This window comes from Pelophylax lessonae (assembly GCF_965119305.1).
Source record: "Pelophylax lessonae genome assembly, chromosome: 13".
NCBI classification, from domain to species: domain Eukaryota; kingdom Metazoa; phylum Chordata; class Amphibia; order Anura; family Ranidae; genus Pelophylax; species Pelophylax lessonae.
In genome coordinates this window covers 10,946,822-10,974,054 of record NC_138780.1, presented here as the reverse complement: position 1 = coordinate 10,974,054, position 27,233 = coordinate 10,946,822, and the positions used below count along the sequence as shown (strand labels likewise).

Here is a 27,233-nt window from a genome sequence, read left to right as displayed (position 1 = left end):
TAACCAGAATAAATAATTATTAAGATAATGCAACATAGGAAATAAGTGTGAGAGGTGAATGCTGGTGTGTGCTGGAGTGACAATGAGTGATATCAGAAAGTATTTCATTCATTGGTGGATGAATATCCAAATCTCAAATATCCCAAATATCCTAAACTCCCGGCACAGAGACTGGGAGAGGACAGAATGTTAATACTGACAGTTCCGTGACGTCCGATTTCTTGGCATGTCGTTCTCGGCATTGAGAACACAGATACATCCAGGAGCTCCTCTAAGTGTCCCGATGTTACAAAGCCTTCCTAAAACTAAACCTAACCCCTTAAATACCATCCTAACCCCGCCCCCAACACCTAACCCTTAACTTCCTCCATGATTTAACCTTAACTCAAAACCTAACCCCCTAATACCTGACATTAAGCCTTAACCTAAAAATCTAACCCCCTAATACCTGACACTAAGCCTTAACATAAAAACCTAACTCCCTAATACCTGACACTAAGCCTTAACCTAAAAACCTAACTCCTTAATAGCTAATACTAAGCCTTAACCAAAAAAACCTAACCCCCTCATACCTGACACTAAGCCTTAACCTAAAAACCTAACCCCTTAATAGCTAATACTAAGCCTTAACCTAAAAAACTAACCCCCTCATACCTGACACTAAGCCTTAACCTAAAAAACTAAGCCCCTCATACCTGACACTAAGCCTTAACCTAAAAACCTAACCACCTAATACCTGACACTAATTCTTAACCTAAAAACCTAATCCAGTAATACCTGACACTAAGCCTTAACCCAAAAACCTAATCCTCTAATACCTGACACAAAGCCTTAACCCAAAAACCTAACCCTCTAATACCTGACACTAAGCCTTAACCCAAAAATCAAACCCCCTAAAAGCTGTCACTAAGCCTTAACCCAAAAACCTTACCCCCTAATACCTGATACTATGCCTTAACCCAAAAACCTAACCCCCTAATACCTGACACTAAGCCCTAACCCAAAAACCTTACTCCCTAATATCTGATACTATGCCTTAACCCAAAAACCTAACCCCCTAATACCTGACACTAAGCCCTAACCCAAAAACCTAACCCCCTAATACCTGATGCTAAGCCCTAACCCAAAAACCTAAGCCCTTAATACCCGACACTAAGCCTTAACCTAAAAACCTAACCACCTTTTACCTGACACCAAGCCTTAACCTAAAAACATAACCCCCTAATACCTGACACTAAGCCTTAACCTAAAAACGTAACCAACTAAAACCTAACACTAAGCCTTAATCTAAAAACCTAACCCCTCATACCTGACACTAAGCCTTAACCTAAAAACCTAACCACCTAATACCTGACACTAAGCCTTAACCTAAAAACCTAACCACCTAATACCTGACACTAAGCCTTAACCTAAAAGCCTAACCTCCTAATACCTGAAACTAAGTCCTAACCCAAAAACCTAACCCTCTAATACCTGACACTAAGCCTTAACCCACAAACCTAACCCCCTAATAACTGACACTGAGCCTTAACCCAAAAACCTATATACTGAATATTATAGGGTCTACTTGTAAGAAAAAAAAAATTCCTGGATAAACATCACAGTTCATCATTTCATTCCCATGGATAGTCAGCGCCATCTAGTGGCCACAATGCTGGATTTTCTTTTTTTAAATATCTAATTTAGGAAAAATATCTCATCATGGCCATTAGGTGGCGCTGACGGTCATAGGAAATCACTCTATTAAGAAAAATATGGTGAGAATTCAGCACATTCGCCCATCCGTGACTAATTCTGACCGTATTTTTTCCTTAATACAGTGATTTCCTATGACCGCCAGCTCCATCTAATGGCCACGATGTGGTATTTTTCCCAATTAAAGTATTTTAAGAAAAATACCACATCATGGCCATTAGATGGAGCTGACGGTCATTGGAAATCACTGTATTAGGGAAAAAATACGGTCAGAATTAGTCACGAATGTGTAAATGTGATGAATTCTGACCGTATTCTTTCTTAATAGAGTGATTTCCTATGACTGTCAGCTCCATCTAATGACCACAATATGGTATTTTTCTTATAGTACCTCAATTGGGAAAAATACCACATCATGGCCATTAGATGGAGCTGGTGATCATAGGAAATCACTGTATTATGAAAGATGCGGTCAGAATTAATTGTTTTCGCCCATCCGTGACTAAATCTTACCATATTTTTTCTTAATACAGTGATTTCCTATGATCGTCAGTGCCATCTAATGGCCAAGATGTGGTATTTTTCCCAGTTGAGGTATTTTAAGAACAATACCACATCGTGGCCATTAGATGGAGCTGACAATCATAGGAAATCACTGTTTTAAGGTAAAAATACGGTCAGAATTAGTCAAGGATGGGCAAATGTGATGAATTTTGACTGTATTTTTCTTAAAATACCTCAACTGGGATAAATACCACATCATGTCCTATAGATGGCGCTGGCGATCATTGGAAATTACTCTATTAAGCAAGATTTGGTCAGAATTCATCACATTCGCCCATTTGTGACTAATTCTGACCGTAATTTTCCCTAATACAGTGATTTCCAATTACCGCCAGCTCCATCTAATGGCCACAATGTGGTATTTTTCTTAAAATACCTCAATTGGGAAAAATACCACATCATGGCCATTAGATGGAACTGATGATCATAAGAAATCACTGTATTAAGGAAAAAATATGGTAAGAATTAGTCACGGATGGGCGAATGTGATAAAATCTGACAATATTTTTTCCTTTATACAGTGATTTCCTATGGACGCCAGCGCCACCTAATGGCCATGATGTGGTATTTTTCCCAATTGAGGTATTTTAAGAAAAATACTGCATTGTGGCCATTAGATGGAGCTGACGATCATAGGAAATCACTCTATTAAGAAAAAACTGTCAGAATTCATCACATTCGCCCATCCGTGACTAATTATGACTGTATTTATTCTTAATACAGTGATTTCCTATGATCTTCAGCTCCATCTATTGGCAAAGATGTGGTATTTTTCCCGATTGAGATATTTTAAGAAAAATATCGTCAGAATTCATCACATTCGTCCATCCGTGACTAATTATGACCATATTTCTTCTTAATAGAGGGATTTCCTATAATTGAATTTGTCAGCTCCATCTAATGGCCACAATGAAGCATTTTTCTTAAAATACCTCAACTGGGAAAAATACCACATCATGGCCATTTGATGGAGCTGACGATCATAGGAAATCACTCTATTAAGGAAAAAATATGGTAAGAATTAGTCACGGATGGGCGATGTGATGAATTCTGACCGTATCTTGCTTAATACAGTGTTTTCCTATGATCATCAGCTCCATCTAATGGCAATGGTGTGGTATTTTTCCCAATTCAGGGGTTTTAAGAAAAATACCACATCATGGCCATTAGATGGAGCTGACGATCATAAAAAAAACACTCTATTAAGAAAAAATTCATCACATTCTCCCATCCTTGACCAATTTTTTACCTAATAGAGTGATTGCCTAGCCAGTGCCATCTAAAGGCCATTATGTGGCATTTTTCCCAATTGAGGTATTTCAAGAAAAATACTGCATTAGGACCACTAGATGGCACTGAATTTCATAGGAAATTAACGTATGTAGTAAATTATGCCCAGAATTCTCGTTATATTCATCCAATGCATTTGTTATAAATGGCCCAGAGTGATGTTGGGGGCCACACTTCTGTGATCCTGGTGATGTTGGGGGCCACACTTCTGTGATCCGGGTGATGTTGGGGGCCACACTTCTGTGATCTGGGTGATGTTGGGGGCCACACTATTGTGATCCGGGTGATGTTGGGGGCCACACTTCTGTGATCCGGGTGATGTTGGGGGGCCACACTTCTGTGATCTGGGTTATGTTGGGACCACACTTCTGTGATCCGGGTTATGTTGGGGGCCACACTTCTGTATCCGGGTGATGATGGGGGCCACACTTCTGTGATCCGGGTGATGTTGGGGGGGCCACACTTCTGTGATCTGGGTTATGTTGGGGGCCACACTTCTGTGATCCGGGTTATGTTGGGGGCCACACTTCTGTCCTCCTATATCTCATACGTCGACCTCCACTGCCTAATTGGGAATACCCACCTCATCTAGAATGAGCCATGGCAAGTCCTCTCAGCTCTGTGACTTAACATACCGCCGCCCTACTGTCAGAGCCAAGAAGTACAGATTTGGGAGGGAGACGCGGCAGAGTGTGGCAGGTGTCACTGTGACAGGAAGTGAGGAGGAAAGTCCCTAATGGTGTCACTGACAACAATAGAAACCTGGCAGAGATACTAAACCCTCCCCATTAAATCCAAAGCTAAAAAAAAGTTTTGGTTCCTCCATTGTTTCCTCGCAATAAATTCATTTTGTCCATACCCTCTTCTGTCTGCAAATTCCTCATCTGCACCTGGGAGTCTGTCTCCAGCCTTTGCAGTTTATTGCAGGCAGTGATTGGTAATGAATGTAATTGCTCTGATCCTGATCCTTCCTTCCACGGCAAGGCTGTTCTCACCATCACTTCAAAAGTCTGGCTTCAATGCGTTTCATCCTGAGCTCTCTGTCTTGCACGGTTGTAGCGGCTCCTCTCCTGGACTGAAAGGGCTTCCTCTGATTTCACCGCACACTGTGAGCTTCTCACCATGTGCATTAGAAGCTGCAACAAGTCAGATAGAGCCCCGCCTCATGTTCTGGGCTGGAGGACATCCAGCATCAATCTAGCTCTTTATTTTTGCTCAGCATGACTGTCCCTGGCCCCGCCCCTTTCATTCATTGGATTTCAGTTCTGTCAATCATGAAGGCTCAGCATCACAAATATAACGCCCCCCCCCCCCCAATCCTCCAGATTGACTCCCGCCCATCAATGCATTTTAATGTTTGCATAACTCCTCCCACCATACCTCTCAACTTTTTAAAACGACAAATTAGCCAAGGGATGTAGGCGTAGGACACACCCCTGCCACGTCCCCTTAAAGGAGAATCGTACAAATTTTTTTTATTATTCTAATATAATTATAATATTAATTATAATATATTATATATTATTAAAATATAATAATAACTATTATTTATTTATATTATTAATTCATATAATATTTATATTAAAATTATAAAAAAAAAATGATTAGTTAAAACCACAAGTGCTATTATTCCTTTATATTGGATTTTGAAATTTACAAATGTAGCAATTTAGATATTGAATGAAAAGAGGAAATCAAGGACAGTTGGGAGCTATACTCTCACTGCTTGCATCAGGGATAAGGGCTCTGGGGAGGAGCACTGAGGAGGGGTGCTGTGAAGTTTTCAGGAAGCTATGTACAGCCCCTCTCACCAGCCATGATCTACCTGCATTACATAGAGAAGCATAGAGACCCAGTGATTACATATAATATAAGATATGTCATAGAAAATAGGAAGATTTAAGAAAAAAATAATAATAATAATAAACTTGATGATAGGGGGAAGGATGAAGCAGAGGAAGCAAAATTAGGCTGAATATTATTATTATATTTTGCTATTATTAATATATTATTAATATAATTTTTATTACTATTATCATTATGAATATTTTAGTATTATTATTATTAATATTATTATTCATGATTTAAATAGTGCCAACAGCTTGGGCAGCACTTATATAAATATATATAAGTAAATATAAATAAATAAAATAATATAAAGAGAGACAGTACAGCTACAATACAATACAAGAAGCACAGCGACCCAGTGATGACATTAGTGGGTCTAAAATAGGATATATCATGAAAACTTTAAAAATTAAAAAAAAAATAAAAATCATGAGAGGGGAAGGGAGGAAGCAGAGGAAATAAAATTAGGTGATCAAACTTCAGCTTGCAGGAAATGCAACTGATACTTTGTAACTATTTATTATTATTATTTGAATACTATTATTATTAGTAGTAGTAGATATTATTATAATAATGTTTATTAATATGAATATTTTTATTATTTTAATATCATTTGAGTTTTTACTAATATTTTACTACTAATAATAATTATTTGATAATAATTATTTGATCATTATCATTATTATTATTATTATTATTTAGGATTTATATAGTGGCAACAGCTTGGGCAGAACTTTAAAATATAAAGAAACATTACAGCTACAATACTATACAAGAAGCACAGCGACCCAGTGATGACACCACTGGGTCTAAAATAGGATATGTCATGAAATTGGAAAGATTTTTATTAAAAAAAAAAAAAAAAAAGTTGATGAGAGGGGAAGGTAGGAAGCAGAGGAAACATTGCAGCAATTAAACTTCAGCTTGCAGGAAATGCAACTGATACTTTTTAATTTTTTTCATAATTATTTGAATACTATTTTTGTTAGTATTATAATGATGATTATTATTATCAATATTATTTTAATCATTATTGTTTTTACTAATAATATTATTTGATCATTATTATTATTATTTAGGATTTATATAGTGACAACTACTTGGGCAGCACTTTAAAATATAAAGAAACATTTATAATACAATACAAGAAGCACAGCAACCCAGTGATGACATTACTGGGTCTAAAATAGGATATGTCATGAAAACTGAAAGATTTTTATTTAAAAAAATAAAAATAAAAAAATTGATGAGAGGGGAAGGGAGGAAGCAGAGGAAACATAATGCGGTGATTAAACTTCAGCTTGCAGGAAATGCAACTGATACTTTTTAATTTTTTTTTAATTATTTGAATACTATTTTTGTTAGTATTATAATGATGATTATTATTATCAATATTATTTTAATCATTATTGTTTTTACAAATAATATTATTTGATCATTATTATTATTATTTAGGATTTATATAGTGACAACTGCTTGGGAAGCACTTTAAAATATAAAGAAACATTTATAATACAATACAAGAAGCACAGCGACCCAGTGATGACATTACTGGGTCTAAAATAAGATCTCTCGTGAAAACTGAAAGATTTTTTTTTTTCCCCAAAAAAAAAACTGAAAGATTTTTATTAAAAAAAAAAAATGATGAGAGGGGAAGGGAGGAAGCAGAGGAAACATTAGGAGGTGATTAAACTTCAGCTTGCAGAAAATGCAACTGATACCCCGTAACTATTTTCTTATTTTTTAAAATATTATTATAATGATGATCATTGTTATTATTATTATTATGTTTATTATTCAAATATTATTATTGTTATTATTAATATTATTATTTGATCATTATTTTTTTTTTTTTTTTTCCAAAAAGTTTATTGAAGATCATTATTATTAAAATTTAGGATTTATATAGTGCCAACAGTTTGGGCAGTGTTTTAAAATATAAAGAAACATTACAGCTACAATACAATACAAGAAGCACAGCAACCCAGTGATGACATTACTGGGTCTAAAATAAGATATCTCATGAAAACTGAAGGATTTTTATTTAAAAACAATAAATAAATAATTGATGAGGGGAAGGGAGGAAGCATAGGGAACAAAATGAGGTGATTAAACTTCAGCTTGCAGGAAATGCAACTGATAGTTTTTTTTACTATGTTCTTATTTTTTTGAATATTATTATGATGATGATTATTATTATTATGGTTATTATTATTATGATTATTATTTTTATTCAAATATTATTTTTGTTATTATTAATATTATTATTTGATCATTATTGTTAATATTCAGGATTTATATAGTGCCAACAGCTTGGGCAGCGCTTTAAAATATAAAGGGAGAATTGATTGTTTTTATTCTCCCTTTATATTGTAACACCATACATTTTTTTTCTTTTCAATAAAAGTTTGTATAAAAAAAAAAAAATATATATATATATATATATATATATATATATATATATATATATATATATATATATAAAAAGGAAGACAGTACAGCTACAATACAATACAAGAAGCACAGCGACCCAGTGATGACATTGCTTGGTCTAAAATAAGATATGTCATAAAAAATGAGAAGATTTCTATTTTTTTTTTAAACTTGATGAGAGGGGAAAGGGAGAAGCAGAGGAAACAGAATGAGGAGGATACTTTGTAACTATGCTTTTTTTATTATTTGAAAAATATTATTATAAATATTATTATTATTATTTGATTAATATTTTTAATAATAATAATACTATTATTATTCATGATTTATATAGCGTCAACAGTTTGTGTAGCGTTTTGCAATATAAAGGGAGACAATACAGCTACATTACAAGAGGGCCCTGGTCATAAGAGCTTACAATCGAATCCTAATTAGTCTCCCCTTTAGACAGGTGAAGGAGACAGTGTAGTGAAAAATGGTGAAGGAGGGGGTGTCTAAATATAGCCAAGAAAATTAAAAATCTTCACAGCAGCAGCACCAGGTAAAAACATTCCGAAGTTGCAGTTTAAATAAAGCCGGTGCCCCCTCGGCCGCGTACCTTTATAAGGCATGCTGGGTCAGGCCGGTGCCCCCTTGGTGTACCTTTATAAGGCGCGCTGGGTCAGGCCGGTTCCCCCTCGGTCTACCTTTATAAGGCTTGCTGGGTCAGGCCGGGAAAGCGTCTCCGCTGACTCCAGTATAAAAATGTTGCCCTGCCCTCCCTCGCTCTCAGGCCAACCGATAAGTCCATGGCCAAGAAAGGCCTTTCTTGGCTGGCAGATGGGAGATGTGTTGAGTGGAGCTGGCGTGCATACCGCTGCCTGTGCACTGCTTAGGTTACAGGCTGAAATGCACCATCAGGAAAAAAGGCTCCTCGCTGCATGGCTACACATGGCCTGAGCTCCGGAAAAAGAACCCTCCGGCTTAGAGGGAGCTGAAATCTCCTCTCCGAGAGCCGAACTGGCCGTACCTTCCAGGGCGGCCAAAAATAGACCCTTTTATAAGATCCCTAACTGTAACATAGCCTCTCCCTAGAGTCCCGATGCTGCGTTTTCTAAAAGACCAGAACCAAGTCATCCAATGGGCCAGATGGGATTGCCTTTTAAAGGCTTTAGTCCTCCCAAAACTAATATTTCAGTGCTGGTAGTGTCTGCAATGTTTCATCTGTCTCTCACTATAGATGGCTATTTGTAAAATCTTTCGCTGAGTTCTGCACATCTGCTGTGCCCATTATGAGGAGTTCCCACCATCCCTGTGCTGAGTTCCCGGGTCTGTACACCTGCTGTGCCCATTATGAGGGTCTCCCACCATCCCTGTGCTGAGTTCCCGGATCTGTACACCTGCTGTGCCCATTATGAGGTTCTCCCACCATCCCTGTGCTGAGTTCCCGGGTCTGTACACCTGCTGTGCTCATTATGAGGGGCTCCCACTATCCCTGTGCTGAGTTCCCAGGTCTGCACACCTGCTGTGCCCATTATGAGGGGCTCCCACTATCCCTGTGCTGAGTTCCTGGGTCTGTACACCTGCTGTGCCCATTATGAGGGATTCCCACCATCCCTGTGCTGAGTTCCCGTGTCTGCACACCTGCTGTGCCCATTATGAGGGGCTCCTACTATCCCTGTGCTGAGTTCCCAGGTCTGTACACCTGCCGTGCCCATTATGAAGGGTTCCTACCATTCTTGAACTGAGTTCCCAGGTCTGTACACCTTCTGTGCCCATTATGAGGGGTTTCCATCATCCCCGTGTTGAGTTCCCAGGTCTGTACACCTGCTGTGCCCATTATGAGAGGTTCCCACCATCCCTGATCTGAGTTCCAGGGTCTGTACACCCGCTGTGCCCATTATGAGAGGTTCCCACCATCCCTGTGCTGAGTTCCCGGGTCTCTACGCCTGTTGCAAACAACCTTATCCATGTGTGTGTTTAACATTTTAAAAACCTACTGTATGTACATGAGGGAAGCCATATTTGCTCATTAACTATGATAACTAATTGCACTTTACTGTTAATACCTACCACTCTTGCAACCTAACCTGCTACATTAGGCAAACATTATGGGACCACAAATTCCACAGTAGATATGAACCATGATTAAAAAACACGTTTAGAGTCTACACTTCCCAAACATTCCTCCATATTAGAGGAACACTCCCATGGAGTTTCCTTGTGTGTGTAAATCTTCCTACTGCTGCACAGTGGCAGTACATATTGGGCCTGGTTATGTTCTTCACAAAACAGAGGAAAACTTGATCTAGAACATCAGGTTTCATCCTTGAAAGAGAAAACCGAATACACCTTCTAAGATGACCACATAAATGTATACTATTCATTCTTAGATAATTTGTTTCCTGTAATTGTCTTAGTCGGAGGTTAGGTGGGCGGGGCTTACAAAAATGGGGTCCTCAGATTTCCATGCATGCACTGCTTCCATGCGGCTGTGAGACGCAATGTGTGCAGTTGCATTAGCCACCATTAGGGTGTTTTCAGTAGCTCCTTTGTTCTGTATGTGTAGGGGTTCCATCTGTGTGTAGATCAAAAGACTAAATATCTCAGCCCTTGTTTTGCTCTTTTGATCTATCACAGCAGGATCGTGAAGGTGATTTATTATGCTTTGTATTGTTCTCTTTTTTACTTCCATATCACTGCACTAAAAAAATTCTCATTGTTCTCCCCCCCTCCTCCCTTCTTTTTTCCCTTTTTTGTCTTTTTCCCTAGTTAGCTGCCCAAGTCCTAGAAGATAAAGGTGTGGGCTTTGGGTTGGTGGACTCTGAAGATGACGCTGCCGTAGCCAAGAAGCTAGGTGAGTAGGAAAACAATGAATCAGCCTACCAATTTTAGATGCATTTTTTGACGAGCCAGCCAGGCATTCTACTCCCTTTGGCAAACACAATAAATCAGCTTATATACATTAGATGCATTTTTGGCGAGCCAGCCAGCCACACAACTTCATCTAGCCACAGTCAAGGTGGACCAGTGCAGTGTTCCAGCCTACCAATTTCAGATGCATTTTTTGGCGAGCCAGCCAAGCATTCTACTCCCTCTGGCAAACACAATAAATCAGCCTATAGACATTAGATGCATTTTTGGCGAGCCAGCCAGCCACTCAACTTCATTTAGCCACAGTCAAGGTGGACCAGTGCAATGTTCCTTGAAATGGATGTTCTGTTGTGTATGCAGATAACATCGGAGAATCACAAAGTATTGAAGCTAGAGGGATTGAGATAATAGCCAGTAAAGTCGTTTTTTCAGAAGAAGGAATGTAGTAGAGTATTGTACCATGTTAGCCATTGATTAATGCAGAAGGTTTGGAGTTTAAGTGATATCTTTTATTGCCAAACTTGAAGCTAAAAAAACTTGGGATGTCTTAGAGCCCTGAAGAAAGGCTCTAAGGCAGGAGTGTCAAACTCAGTTTCATCCTGGATCACATCAGCATTATGGTCGCCCTCAAAGGGCTGGTTGCATCTGTAAGACTAGATGTCCAGAGAAACCCCCCCCCTTTCATCAGATGTCAACAGCCCCCTCCCACCAAGGGCTGCTGTTAGAAATCACGGGGCCCCATTAAGTCTACCTTAAAGGGCCCCCTTCACCTGGTGAAATAGATTTCAGTCCCTCTCTGTAGCCTCAGCTTAACTGGTAAATAAATAGGAAGTGTTCCGAGGCTGACGTGTTTCGAGGCTAAGCCGCTTCTTCAGAGTCAGAAAGTGGCTCTGAAGAAGGGGCTTAGCCTCGAAATGCGTCAGCCAACATCTATTGAGAACAGTGGTCATAGACATAGATTGTTCCAGATGTTTGAATTGGATATGCTGTTTTACAACTTTTGTTTGTGAGTGTATACGCTTTTAATTAATAAAGCCTATTACTGAGGATAATGCGCTAGGCCAGTGCGCCCTTTGTTTGCTTTTTGAAATCAGTACCTTCGGATAACCCCAGTCCTACAGGGCAGCAAGTCCATAGCCATTTGTGAAGCCAAGTATGAGTTTTGTGGAATGAATTAGACAGGGGGCCCTGTTTCTGAGCGCAGGAGAGAGGTGCTACAGCATCGCATTTGTTTTCCCCCTCCTCCCAGTACATATCTGCTCCCCTGCTGAAATCCTCCCTCTCAGCACAAATCTTGCCCCCCCCCCAAAAAAAATCCACCCTCGTAGCACAAATCCTCTACCCCAAATATCTTCCCTCCTAAGTCACGTCCCCCCCCCCACTTCAAATCCCTCCCTCCCAGCACAAATCTCCTCCCCCATCCCCTCTCCCAACACAAATTCCCCCTAGATCACCACTCTTAGCACCCCCAAAATTTCCCTTCCTGAAACCATACTTACCCCCTGCCCCCCCCAAATTCTCTCTTTCAATACAAACCCAAACCCCCCAATCTCCTTGTGGCTCTCCCCACCCTACATGATACCACAGTGCCCAGGGCAGCCTCCCCTCCGCCCCCTCCTTTGTCCCGACCCTGATTCGAATAGTTTTTACATTTTAGAATGGGGTGTCTAAAGACTGTCCATAATTTTTAAAGGGTGCCTTGAGGCTAGCCATAATGTTTTATAGGGTGCCTCGAGATTGTCCATAATTTTTAAAGGGTTTTCTTGAATGAAAAACACTGCTTTAAATATTTGAAGGCATTCTCTAAAGTCACCACAGGGGGGCAGACAAGCTTTAATATGCAAACTTATCAGAGGCTTTAGACTAACTTTTTTTTTTTTTTTACAAACTAGTTATCAATAATCATCAGTTTTACAAGTGGGATTCCGGACACATTTCATGCAGCCCCTTGTTATCTTTTCCAAGCAAATATATATACGGCTGTAGCAAGGTTGCATAACGCAGCATGTTTTGGGTTGAAATCTTTAAGTTATAAAAGATGCAAGCTTAAATCTTAAAAATAAATTAAAGTTGGCCTATGAAAGCTTTCACCTAAACTCCAAAAATGTTCTTCATCAATCGATGGCTAACACAGTACAACTCTCCACTACTATTAATGGTGTTTACTTAAAACTTCAACTCGATATATTGAAAGTCACCACCCTGAGTTTCTCAGAGCATTTTTTTTTTCTCTAAAGATTTTCTGTTAATGTGTAGAATGCCAGACATTAGGCTGAAAAGTCTTTCATTTTTAAATAACACATTGTAGTGTCAAGCATTCTAAATAAATGTATATAAGATGTAGTTAGTATGTCTACCAATAGGGGGCACTGCTGCACCACACTCTAGTGAGATTGCTAGGTGTGAGGATTTATCTATGCGACTCTAACAATATTGTGCTATCAAATTCTGTTGCAAAATCATTTATTTTTTAAACAAGTTTATGTGAAGCATTTCGAATAAATATAGAGCCCTGACAGGATTACTGTTTAAGCCCTGCACCTGCTAGATGACATTTAGTTTGATAAAGCAATGCTTATTCAAACCAACTGCTTTCTTTGTTTTTTTTGTAAAAATATTGTTTTCACATTTTTTTTTTCATGATTTACTGCATTTTTTTGCTGCTGATCTCCTGCAGTCTCTTCCAGTCACTTCCTCTAGCACCATCTCCAGTGTCAGCTGAGACTTGCTTCCTGACCAGTGACAATGGTGAACCATGTCTGCGCAATGTGTGTTGGCAAGGCCACTTGTAGTAGGAGGAATCTCCCCCAGCGGGTTACCAAGAGCATTTAAAACCCAACAGAAGTTGTAAAAAATGTGTTTTTGGGTGGCATTGGGGCATAGTTTCAAACCTTAAAAATCACCTTGCTGCAATTTAGGAGCCGTAACAAAATAAAAATAATAATTGCTAATTGTCATTACGCAGCGTTCTCAGCAAGGTATCGTCACCTTGATGCCGCAATGTGTAGTCACTGTGTGGGTGACGCCCACTTAATGAGCGAGGAGGTTCTGAGTCAGTGAGAGTGTGATCAGTGATGACAAAGGCGGTGAAGGGAGAGGGGCACATCACCTGGAAAATATTTCTAACTCTGGCTGATAAGAGAGAAAGGGAGAAAGAAAGGGAGAAAGGGAGAAAGAGAGAAAGAGAGAAAGAGAGAAAGGGAGAAAGGGAGAAAGAAAGAAAGAAAGAAAGAAAGAAAGAAAGAAAGAAAGAAAGAAAGAAAGAAAGAAAGAAAGAAAGAAAGAAAGAAAGAAAGAAAGAAAGAAAGAAAGAGAGAAAGGGAGAAAGAAAAGAAAAGAAAGAAAAGAAAGAAAGAAAGAAAGAAAGAAAGAAAGAAAGAAAGAAAGAAAGAAAGAAAGAAAGAAAGAAAGAAAGAAAGAAAGAAAGAAAGAAAGAAAGAAAGAAAGAAAGAAAGAAAGAAAGAAGGAAAGAAGGAAAGAAGGAAGGAAAGAAAAAGAAAGAAAGAAAAAAGAAAGAAGGAAAGAAGGAAGGAAGGAAGGAAGGAAGGAAGGAAGGAAGGGGGAGAAAGAAAGAAGGAAAGGGAGAAAGAAAAGAAAGAATTATGGGGAAGGAAAGAAAGAAAGAAAGAAAGAAAGAAAGAAAGAAAGAAAGAAAGAAAGAGGAGCAGGACAGAAAAAAAGAAGGAAAAAAGAAAAGAAGAGAGGGGAGAATAAGATAGAGAGAAAAGATTTATATAAGATAAAAAATGATGAAGGAAGGAAAAAAAGAGAAGACGAAAGAGAGGGGAAAGAGGAGGAAAGAAAGAAAGAATGAATGAAAGAAAGAGGAGGAAAGGAAGAAAGGAAGAAAGAAAGAAAGAAAGAAAGAAAGAAAGAAAGAAAGAAAGAAAGAAAGAAAGAAAGAAAGAAAGAGGAGGAAAAAAGAATGGAAGGGATAGAAGGAAGGAATGGAGAAAGGAAGAAAATGAGGGGGGGGGGGGGGAAAGGAAGGGAAGGATATATGGGTGGAAGGAAGGAATGGAGAAGAGTAAGGAAAGGAGGGCACTAAGGAAAAAGGAAGGAGAGGAGGGAAGGAAGGAAGGAAAGAATGGAAGAAATAGAGAGATGGGAGGAAGGAATGGAGAGGAGAAATGAAGAAGAATAGAGAGGAGAAGAGGAAGGAAAGGAAAGAAGGGAGGAAATAAAGGGAGGGAAGAAGAAGGCAGGAAAGGAGGGGAGGATAGAAGGAAGGTAAGGAAAATGAAAGAAGGCAAAAAGAGATGGTATGAAGGAAGGAAAGGAAGGAGTGACAGAAGAAAAGAAGGGAGCAACAGAAGGGGTTAGGGAAGAATAGAAGGGGACTAAGGAAAAAGGAAAGAAAGGAGTGTAGGAAGAAAAAGGAAGAAAGAAAGGAAAGGATAGATGTGTGGAAGGAAGGAATGGAGAGGAGGAAGGAAGGAAAGGCGGGGACTAAGGAAAAATGAAGGAAAGAATGGTAGGAAGAAAAAGGGAAGGAAGGAAGGAAAAAATAGATCGGTGAAAGGAAGGAATGGAGAGAAGGAAGGAAAGAAGGGGACTAAGGAAAAAGGAAGGAAATGAGGGGGAAAAAGGAATGAAGTGAAAGAAGGAAGGGGGATTAGAAGGAAGAAAGGAATGAAGAGGGGGAAGGAAAGAAGGGAACTAAAGAAGAAGGAAGGAAAGGATGTAAGGAAGGAAAAAAGGAAGGAATAAAGGAAAGGAGAGGAGGAAGGAAGAAGGATCGAGAGCAGGGGAGGAAGGAATGAAAGGAAGGGAGGAAAAAAGGAAGGGAAGAAGAAGGCAGGAAAGGAGGAGAGGGGAGGAGCAAAGGAAGGTAAAGAAAAGAAGGAAAAAGGAGAGGGTAGGAAGGAAGGAAGGAGTGAGGAATGGAAGAAAAGAAAAGAAGGGGTTTGGGGGAGAAAGGAAGGAAGAAAGAAAGGAAGGTAGGAAGGATGGATGGAAAGAAGTAAGGAAAGAACTGAAAGAAGTAAAAAAGGAAGAAAGGGAGTGGGAAAATAAAGGAAAGCGATGAAAGCAAGGAATTACATGAAGGAATGGAGGAAGAAATGGAGGAAAGGAAGTAAGAAAATACATAGGAAAAAGAAAGTTAAGGAAAAGAAGGAATGTAGAAATAATGATTGCACTTCTTTAACCTTCCCGTCCATCTCCTTCCACTGTCCGAGTTCGACTCCTGAAGATGATAAATCTAATTTCCTCCCTATTGATGCCCAGGAGAAATGCTGTTATTTTCCTTATTCATAAACAATCTCATAGAAGGAGCAGGTTACAGATATTAAAGGCTAGGTCCAATTAACTTTAAAAGTGAAGCGGCTGGTTACCATAGAGACCCCTATTCGGCTAAAAAAGGTGGGGGGGCTCCAGGCGCTGAGGCTTTACGGAGAACACAATGTTTTAGTGGAATGAAGCAACAAACAAACCCGGTTGCGTTAACTTCGCTGATAAACTACTTGCTCATTAGCGGTAGATTGGCGTAATGCTCAGCGAGATGAGCCTGGCACGCACTCTGAAAACCTCTATATTGGAAGTGTCCACAGAAGGACTGGTTGGATCCGCTCCTCAGGGGGCTTCTCATCAGAAGGGTAGAAGTTAATGTTGAGTGGCCGTCTTCTAATGGGAGATGATGGCGGCAGAGAGAAGCGGCTTAAGAAAAATCAATACACTCCACTGCAGTTGGAATACACTCTTTTATTGTTGCTGTTTTCACCCCACCAACTGCCAATCTGCTGCAGCTGGAAGATGTAACAAAAAAAAATAAGGAATGGGTGATGGTACTTCTTCTCAGTTCCCACTTTCATAGAGGTCTGCCATAAGTCTCTGTCCAAAGTGCCGTGATTAGATTCCACCAGGATCGAACTTTTGATTGGAAGATGTGGGACCTTTCAAAAATCCGGTGCGGTTCTGTGTCCTGTGCACTCTTCAGGATTATCCAAAGCACACTTATGTTTTTGCTCACATTTTTAAACTACAGAACACCTCCCTATACTTTGGAGATGAGGAGGTGTTCCGTCATCCTGTTCTAGGGTGACAACACTGCTCCTCTGTACATACAGTACAGTGAGTGTTGTCACCCTAGGACAGGAAATGTGTTACTGGAAGGATGGCCAAATAAAAATAAATGGAAAAAGGCTTTTCCAGAATTCCCAGTTTAGGCCAACTGCCATGGCTGGTAAAAAGCCAAATGAGGATGTCACTAAGATGGCATTGGTACTTCTCACACCAGGACCGCAAACAGTGCGGCCTACATGTCGAGCCGTGGTCATACCGGTGGACTGTAAATCAGTGCAGTCTACATGACTGTGAGATACCGTCATACTGGTAGCCTCTAAACAGTGTGGCATAGGGTACATGCCGGAGGTACAGTCATATTGATTACCTGTTAACAAGGTAATCTACATGTCTGAGGCACATAATACTGATGGATTGTAAACAGTGCGGCCTACATGCCTGAGGTACAATCATACTAATTAAATGTAACAGTGCGGCCTACATGCCTGAGGTACAATCATACTAATTAAATGTTAACAGTGCAGCCTATGTGCCTCAGGTATGGTCAAATTGATTGACTGTAAACGAGGTGGCCTACATGCCTGAAGTACAGTCATAATGATACACTGTAAACAGTGTGGCCTATGTGCCCAAGGAACAGCCATACTGGGGGACTGTAAACAAGGTGGCCTATGTGCCTGAAGTACGGTTATAATATACTGATAGACTGTAAACAGTGTGGTCTACATGCCTTAGGTACTGTGTACAGATATATTGATTGACTGTAACGAGGTGGCCTACGTGCCTGAAGTACGGTCATAATGATAGACTGTACACAGTGTGGTCTATGTGCCCAAGGTACAGCCATACTGGGGGACTGTAAACAAGGTGGCCTTTGTGCCTGAAGTACAGTCATACTGATAGACTGTAAACAGTGCGGCCTACATGCCTCAGGTATGGTCATACTGATGAACTATAAACAGTGCGGCCTACATGCCTGAGGTACAGTCATACTGGTGCACTGTAAACAAGGTGGCCAATGTCCCTGAGGTATGGTCATACTGGCGGACTGTAAACAGTGCGGCCTACATACCTGAGGTATGGTCATACTGATTAACTGTAAACAGTGTGGCCTACATGCCTGAGGTACGGTCATACTGGTGGACTGTAAATAGTGTGGCCTACATGCGTGAGGTACGGTCATACTGTTTAACTGTAAACAGTGTGGCCTTCATGCCCGAGGTATGGCCATACTGGTGGACTGTAAACAGTGCGACCTACATGCCTGAGCTACGGTGATATTGATTGACGTTAAACAGTGTGGCCTACATGCCTCAGGTATGGTCAAACTGATTGACTGTAAACAGTGTGGCCTACATGCCTCAGGTATGGTCATACTGTTTAACTGTAAACAGTGCGGCCTACATGCCTCAGGTATGGTCATACTGTTTAACTGTAAACAGTGCGGCCTACATGCCTGAGGTACAGTCATACTGGTGGACTGTAAACAAGGTGGCCAATGTCCCTGAGGTATGGTCATACTGGCGGACTATAAACAGTGTGGCCTATATGCCTGAGCTACGGTGGTATTGATTGACGTTATACAGTGTGGACTATATGCCTCAGGTATGGTCAAACTGGTGGACTGTAAATAGTGTGGCCTACTAGATGCCTGAGGTAGGTCATACTGTTTAACTGTAAACAGTGGCCTTCATGCCTGAGGTACGGCCATAATGGTGGACTGTAAACAGTGCGGCCTGCATGCCTGAGCTACGGTGATATTGATTGACGTTAAACAGTGTGGCCTACATACCTCAGGTATGGTCATACTGATTAACTGTAAACGGTGCAGCCCACATGCCTGAGGTATGGTCATACTGGTGGACTGTAAACAGTGCGGCCTACATGCCTGAGCTACGGTCATCTTGCTTGAGTTTAAACAGTGTAGCCTTCATGCCTCAGGTACTTTCATACTGACAGACTGTAAACAGTGCGGCGTACATGCCTTAGATACCTGACATATTGATAGACTGTAAGCAGTGTGACCTACATGCCTCAGGTATGGTCAAACTGATTTACTGTAAACAGTGCGGCCTACATGCCTGAGCTACGGTCATATTGATTGACGTTAAACAGTGTGGCCTACATGCCTCAGGTATGGTCAAACTGATTTACTGTAAGCAGTGTGGCCTACATGCCTGAGGTACTTTCATACTGACAGACTGTAAACAGTGCGGCGTACATGCCTTAGGTACAGACATATTGATAGACTGTAAGCAGTGTGGCCTACATGCCTCAGGTACGGTCATATTGATTGACTGTAAACAGTGTGGCCTACATGCCTGAGGAACGGTCATACTGGTTGAATCATATCCATTCTATATCTGAGCACACAGCCATCTACGCTGTACAATAACATAATCATATCACTCATAGGAGGCTGAATGTGTGACCATCCTTTACACACGCGTCTGTTTTTCTTCCCAACAAAGGACCATGTGGAGCCTCGAAGTTGGGGGATGGTTTGAACCTCACCATGGAAACAGCTCCTATGGTGATGTGTAACCTGCAAACACTTCTACAACATATACTGTAGCCTAATAGAGCACGGATGACCTTGCCCTTGTAAATACATCTTATCTATTCAAGGTGGCACAAAATGGCTTCTGCGATGGCGAGGTCTCCTTGGTAACTCCACCTCAAGCCTCATAATATCCAGACTTGTATAAAGTACTCGAAATTTCTACTTGAGTAAAAGTACAAGTGCTCGATCAAAAAGTGACTTGAGTAGAAGTGGAAGTGCTCGCAGAAAAAGTTACTTAAGTAGAAGTACTAAAGTATTCAACATTTTTTTTACTTAAGTATTGCAAGTAGTTTTTTCAAAAAATTTGCTACTTAAGTACTAAAAGTAAAAAGTACCAGTAGTTTTGAAAAAAAAATTCTACTCAAGTACTGAAAGTAGAAGTACAAGTACTGTGTTATGTAGTTATTAAAGAAAGAAGTCAAAAGTTTGAACATCATATTGTTTTTTATTATTTCAAATGATTTATTCAAATGATTAACCTGTGTTTGTTAGTAGTTTCTTGATGCACTTTAAGCGCTGTAGCACCATTTATATGTTTGTTTCATATTTTCTTTTTATTGGAAAGATTTGGTATAGCAGCTTTTATTATACACAGCCTTTATTTTCGTATGGGCTGATTTACAAATGACATTATACACATTTTTTTGAGCTTTATGCAACCTGCCATCTACTGTTCTGGCAGTGGTCATTGTTTTAAAAGTAACGAGTAACTATGCAGCACAAAAAAAAAAATACTTGAGTAGAAGTATCGAAATCATTGAAAAAATGTAGTGAAGTAAAAGTAGAAGTAGGAGAAAAAAATTCTACTCTAGGAAAGTACAGATACCGCATTTCGGTACTTAAGTACAGTACTTAAGTAGTTCTACTTCGTTACTATACATCTCTGATAATATCGCTACAAGCCGTATGACCCCACCTAACTGGAGAGCCGCCAGCGTGCCGCCGAAGGTCCGCCACGTTTGCTTGCGGGATTTTTATTAGCTGAAGTTTATTTTTTAAAAAATCGTGACATTATAAAAACGAAGTCACCGTGAACCCAATTACTCGTATGAGCAATCTCATAGGAACACGTTATTCTATATTTTCAAAAGACATTTTCAATATATTTAATTCGTCAGGTTTCATTAAAAAAAAAAGGTTATCAGGTAATTACAGGTAATTTTTCTCCTTCATTAATTTGCACTGATAGGCACTGATAAGCATGGATAGGCTGCACTGATGGGCACTAATAGGTGGCACTGATGAGCACTGATAGGTGGCGCTGATGAGGCGGCATCGGTGGGCACTGATCAGGAGGCACTGATGAGGCTGCACTGATAGGTGTCACTGATGGGCACTGATCAGGAGGCACTAATGAGACTGCACTGATTGGCACTGAAAGGCTGCACTGATGGGCACTGAAAGGCTGCACTGATGGGCACTGATAGGCACTGATAAGGCAGAACAGATGGGCACTGATAGGTGGCACTGATAAGCATTGATAGGTGGCACTGATGAGGTGGCACCGGTGGGCACTGATCAGGAGGCATTGATGAGGCTGCACTGATAGGTGTCATTGATGGCCACTGATAGGTGGCACTGAAGGGCATTGAGAGGTGGCACTGATAAACAGCCCTGATAGGTGGCACTGATAGATGGAACTGATGAGCACTGATAGGTGGCACTGATGAGGTGGCACTGGTGGGCACTGATCAGGAGGCACTGATGAGGCTGCACTGATAGGTGTCACTAATGGGCACTGATAGGCGGCACTGAAGGGCATTGAGAGATGGCACTGATAGGCAGCTCTTATAGGTGGCACTGATAGGTGGCACTGATAGATGGCACTGATGGGCACCGATAGGTGGCACTGATAGACACTTGTAGGTGGCACTGATAGGCAGCCCTTATAGGTGGCACTGATAGATGGCACTGATGGGCACCGATAGGTGGCACTGATAGACACTTGTAGGTGGCACTAATAGGCAGCACTGATAGGCAGCCCTTATAGGTGGCACTGATAGATGGCACTGATGGGCACCGATAGGTGGCACTGATAGACACGTGTAGGTGGCACTGATAGGCAGCCCTTATAGGTGGCACTGATAGATGGCACTGATGGGCACTGATAGGTGACACTGATAGACACTTTTAGGTGGCACTGATAGGCAGCACTGATAGGTACTAATAGGCACTGATGATGAGACACTGATGGACACTGATTGGCAGCATTGATGGCCACTGATAGGTGGCACTGGTGGGCACTGATAAGTGGCACTGGTGGACACCGGTTAGCAGCACTAGTGGGGACAGTGTGCGATCCAAGGACTTGGCGATCACAGAGTGCACCGCCCGCATGCCTCAGGGGGCATCCAGGAAACGTGAGAACAGGAAGACATCCAGGTACACCCTCCCGGCATTTTAGGCCTGCGCTGTAGTCTTTTGGCTATAGCGCGGGTGTAAAGCAGATAATAAATAATTGGCATGCACTTTAAAGCTGAACCCCATGCACCAAAACCTTGCAAAAGTAGTATCATCACTGTGCTGTACATACCCTAAACAGACAGCAGAGCTGTGGGAGGGGCCCAACAGGCTCCACCCACTACAGAAAACTACTAAAGAGGGCGGTGACAAGACCAGCCATCAGGGGTCTCTAATTTGCTAGGGTCCACCCCACTTAGCAGCATGATTTACCCAGATCTAGGATTTTTAACACCACCAACTACCATGGGTGCCCATTCACACCGCCTGCATCACCAGAAACAGATTGCGATCTTCAGGGAATGCTAGAAATGAGGGATGAGGAACGATCGATTTTTATTGAGTCGTCATCGATCGGATTTCCATGCATCGTCTCATGATTCCCGTATTATTGGTGATTGGATATTCCGAGTGGAAGTCCAGGTTCAATATTAATTAGTATTATTGCCGGAGACGTGGGGGATAATTACACGTTAGGAGAGCGGGCGGGGGGGGGGGGGGGGGGGGGGTGCATGAGAGCGCCTCTGCCATTGTAGGGATTGCGTTCCAAGAAACATAGTGGGCAGCGAGCATCCATCGACCCTTCACCATTTCTCGGAATAGAAGAGGCTCGGGGCTCTTATTCATAGACGAGGCAGAAGCACCGTTTCTTTGTGTTCATGATGCAATGATAAGTACTTCTGAAACGTGTGGCTGTCAGAGGCTCCCAATACTGCTCTTCTTCACCCCGCCCCAGTGTGCAGGGCATTCAAGAATACATATCTGCATTCAAAGCAGAACCTCAATCTCTCAATCAGCATTGACTATTTTTATAATGCTGCTAGCTTTAGAAAATAGATAAGGAAAGTATATAATATTTACCTGTTTTAATTTTTTTTTTACATTTCTTCAGTTACTTCCTGGTTTTTGGCCTAGGCTAAAATGATGTCATACATCCCAGGAGTCTTCAGGAGGGTAGGAGGAGTTTTCTCAGCTAAGCGCATCCTCCTGTCTCTGCATGCCTGAGCTAAGGGCAGATGGATTCCAGGAAGTAAATTCTTCATCCAGTGCCAGGAAGGTCATATAGAACTCGTTGCCAAACTGAGCCCCCCCCCCCCCAAGATGTATGAGCATATGGTGTCAACAAAAATCCCCCCCCCAAAAAAAAAAACTCTGCATGCTTACCCCTAAGCATAAATACACTCTCCTTCCAGTACAAATCTGCCCTCCTGCTGAAATCCCCCCTTCAGTCTTTGCCCCCCATCCCCCAAATCCACCCCCTTAAAAAAAAAAATCACCCTTCCTAGCACAAATCCTCTACCTCTAAATCCCCCTCTCAGTTTTTGCCCCACCCCCCCATCCCCCAAATCCACCCCTCCTAAAAAAAAATCACCCTTCCTAGCACAAGTCCTCTACCTCTAAATTGTGCCCTCCGGCTAAAATCCCCCCTCTCAGTTTTTGCCCCCCCATCCCCCAAATCCACCCCCCCCCCTAAAAAAAAATCACCCTTCCTAACAAAAATCCTCTACCTCTAAATTGTGCCCTCCTGCTGAAATCCCACCTCTCAGTTTTTGCCCCACCCCCCATCCCCCAAATCCACCCCCCGCCCCCTACTAAAAAAAAAAAAAAAAATCACCCTTCCTAGCACAAATCCTCTACCCCTAAATTGTGCCCTCCGGCTGAAATCCCCCCTCTCAGTTTTTGCCCCACCCCCCCTAAAAAAAAAAAAATCACCCTTCCTAGCACAAATCCTCTACCTCTTAATTGTGACTTCCTGCTGAAATCCCCCTCTCAGTTTTTGCCCCACCCCCCATCCCCCAAATCCACCCCCCCTGAAAAAAAATCACCCTTCCTAGCACAAATCCGCTACCTCTAAATTGTGCCCTCCGGCTGAAATCCCCCCTCTCATCCCCCCCCCCATCCCCCAAATCCACCCCCCCTTAAAAAAATCACCCTTCCTAGCACAAATCCTCTACCTCTAAATTGTGCCCTCCTGCTGAAATCCCTCCTCTCAGTTTTTGCCCCACCCCCCATCCCCCAAATCCACCCCCCCTGAAAAAAAAAATCACCCTTCCTAGCACAAATCCGCTACCTCTAAATTGTGCCCTCCGGCTGAAATCCCCCCTCTCATTCCCCCCCCCCCATCCCCCAAATCCACCCCCCCCTTAAAAAAATCACCCTTCCTAGCACAAATCCTCTACCTCTAAATTGTGCCCTCCGGCTGAAATCCCCCCTCTCATTTCCCCCCCCCCCATCCCCCAAATCCACCCCCCCTTAAAAAAAATCACCCTTCCTAGCACAAATCCTCTACCTCTAAATTGTGCCCTCCTGCTGAAATCCCCCCTTTCAGTTTTTGCCCCACCCCCCATACCCCAAATCCACCCCCCCCCCTAAAAAAAAAATCACCCTTCCTAGCACAAATTCTCTACCTCTAAATTGTGACTTCCTGCTGAAATCCCCCCTCTCAGTTTTTGCCCCACCCCCCATCCCCCAAATCCACCCCCCGCCCCCTAACAAAAAAAAAAAAAAAATCACCCTTCCTAGCACAAATCCGCTACCTCTGAATTGTACCCTCCTAGTACACATCCCCACAACACACACTTCAAATCCCCCCCTCCTTGCCCAAATTTACCCCAAATCCCTCTAGCACTAATCTTCTTTACCCTGTCCCCCCTCCCAACACAAATCCCCACAAACCACCCTCCCCCAAAATTTGCCCCCTAAATCCCCCCCTTCCAAAACAAATTCCCTCTACCCCAATTTCTCTCTCTCTCACTGCCTCCGATAATAACTGGCATTGTCACCATGTTTTGGGATTGTATTGTATTGGACAGTTATACATTACAATGTATAATATACATATATATATATATATATATATATATATATATAATTTTACAATATATACATTATAATTTATAAAACAAAAGCCAAAACTCTACCTTGCTTGTATGTAATCTGGTGCTACTGGAAAGCGCCTGTTTGGGATGCTGGAACACCCACTGCAGGCTCATTACAGCAGAGACAATGATGTAAAAAAAAAGAGTGACACAGTCACCAATTATATGTAATCTGGGGCTCCTGGAAAGCGCCTGTTTGAGATGCTGGAACACCCACTGCAAGCTCCTTACTGCAGAAGCATAGATGTAAAAAAAAAAAAAAAAAAAGAAAAAGGAGTGACCCAGCCACCAATTGTATGTGATCTGGTGCTCCTAAAGAGAGCCTGTTTGGGGTGCTGGAGCATCCACTGTAGGCTCATTACTGCAGAACAATGATGTAAAATAAAAAAAAAAAAGGAGTGACACAGCCACCAATTGTATGCAATCTGGTGCTCCTGGAAAGCGCCTGTTTTGGATGCTTGAACAACTATGGCTCATTAATGCAGAACAATGAAGTAAAAAAAAGAAAGACAAGTGACACAGCCACCAATTTTATGTGATCTGGCCCTCCTGGAAAGCACCTGTTTGGGACGATGGAACACCCACTGCTATTTAGTGGCCCCTTCCCTTGCTTTCCAACCTGCAGCTGCCGGCAGGAGAGGAGAGGAGGAAAGCTGGCAGTGTTGCAGGGGGAAGGGGCACATAGGGGGGCCCAGACAGCAGATGGAAGGGGCGCATGTGCTAGAACCAATCCCCTTGCAGTTAAGCTGGAGGGGCAAAGAGGAGGAGAAGCTGGTAGCATTGCAGGGGGAGGCAGAAGAGGACATTCAATAAGACAGTACAGCCGGCCCCCCTTTTGGACTGACGGTGCCCAGTACAGGAGGACTGGCTGTACTGCCTTATCAGCAGCCCTGATTGTATGTAATCTGGTGCTCCTAGAAAGAGCCTTTTTGGGGTGCTGGAACACCCACTGTAGGCTTATTACTGCAGGACAATGATGTAAAAAAAAAAAGGAAAAAGAAGTGACACAGCCACCAATTGTATGTAATCTGGTGCTCCTGGAAAAAGTCTGTTTTGGGTGCTGGAACACCCACTGCAAGCTGCTGTCTCAGAACAATGATGTAAACAAAGAAAGAAAAAGGAGTGACACAGCCCCCACTTGTATGTATTCTGGTGCTCCTGGAAAGCACCTGTTTGGGATGCTGGAACACCCACTGTGGGCTCATTACTGCAGAACAATGCTATAAAAAAGAAGAAAAAGGAGTGACACAGCCACCAATTGTATGTAATCTGGCACTCCTGGAAAGCACCTGTTTGGGGTGCTGGAACACCCACTGTAGGCTCATTACTGCAGAAGCAATGATGTAAAAAGAAAAAGCAGTGACACAACAACCAATTGCATGCAATCTGGCACTCCTGGAAAGCGCCTGTTTGGGGTGCTGGAACACCAACTGCAAGCTGCTTACTGCAGAAGCAATGATGTAAAAAAAAAAAAAAAAAGATTGTGACACAGCAACCAATTGGATCCAGCCGCAGGTTTAGCGCAGGTTCCAAAAAGTCCTACTGCCCTCCTCCTGACCCTGTTGAGGCTCCAGATCTCAGATTAAAGCAGGCTGAATGAGCTTTTGTGAATTTAGCACAGTTGCATTGTCTGCTTGACAAGCCTGACTCTATGTCCAGGCCGGGACCGGCTGTTCCCGAACATTTGGAATCGCACAATTGGTCCCGGAACAGTCTTTGTACGCTGGCACAAAAGTGCTCCCCCCCAGTGCTCCATCGGCGCTCCGGCTGCGACAATTCCCTCGCCCACAATGGATGGTAATCTCTACCGTAATTAAAAGGCAGCAACATTGCCACTACATTAACTTCCTGGCTGGTAATAACAAGGGGGGGGGAGACGGGCCCGGGTCATTAGACTAAGTGCATGGCGCCCACCTGGGGCTCGTGTCACTCACATGCTCCATTTGTCCTCGTCTGACGCTAATGCGGAAATGGCCGCGGCAGCCAAGGCGATGGAAAATTCTCACACTCATTTCCCTTAAAGTAAAGATCTGATCCCTTCCCTACTCCATCCAAAAACCCCAACAATGGGCTGGTGATACATTTTACAAACTTTTGCTTCTTTTTTTTAAATATGGATAGAGCAGAAGCGGGTCAGAACCTGTGTTAGTTTTTTATTAAAATATATTTTCAAAATGAATACAGAGAATAACTGTTCTAGTAGAATAGGACATGTGTTTTCCAGTGCTAGTGACAACAACCCACCCCCATCACCAGGACCACCACTACCACCACCCCCACCACCACCACCACCACTACCACCACCACCAACACCACTACCACCACCCAAACTACCACCACCACCACTACCACCACCCAAACCACCACCACCTTCACTACCATCACTACCACTACCACCACCACCACCACCACCACCACTAACACCACTACCCCCACTACCACTACCACCACCACTACCACCACCACCAACACCACTGCCACCACCCAAACCACCACCACTACCATCACTATCACTACCACCACCACTACCACCACTACCACCACCACCACCAACACCACTACCACCACCCAAACCACCACCACCACCACCACCACCACCACTACCACCACCCAAACCACCACCA

At 42.1% G+C, this 27,233-nt stretch overlaps 1 protein-coding gene across 1 annotated transcript in view; it reads left to right on the top strand.

The window, feature by feature from the left end:
• Positions 1-27,233, top strand: part of CASQ1 (calsequestrin 1) — a 102,384-nt gene that overhangs the window by 14,349 nt on the left and 60,802 nt on the right. Inside the window, exon 2 of the mRNA XM_082275248.1 lies at positions 10,582-10,666. Within this exon, the coding sequence (XP_082131374.1) occupies positions 10,582-10,666 (85 nt within the window). The remainder of the gene's footprint in view (positions 1-10,581; positions 10,667-27,233) is intronic.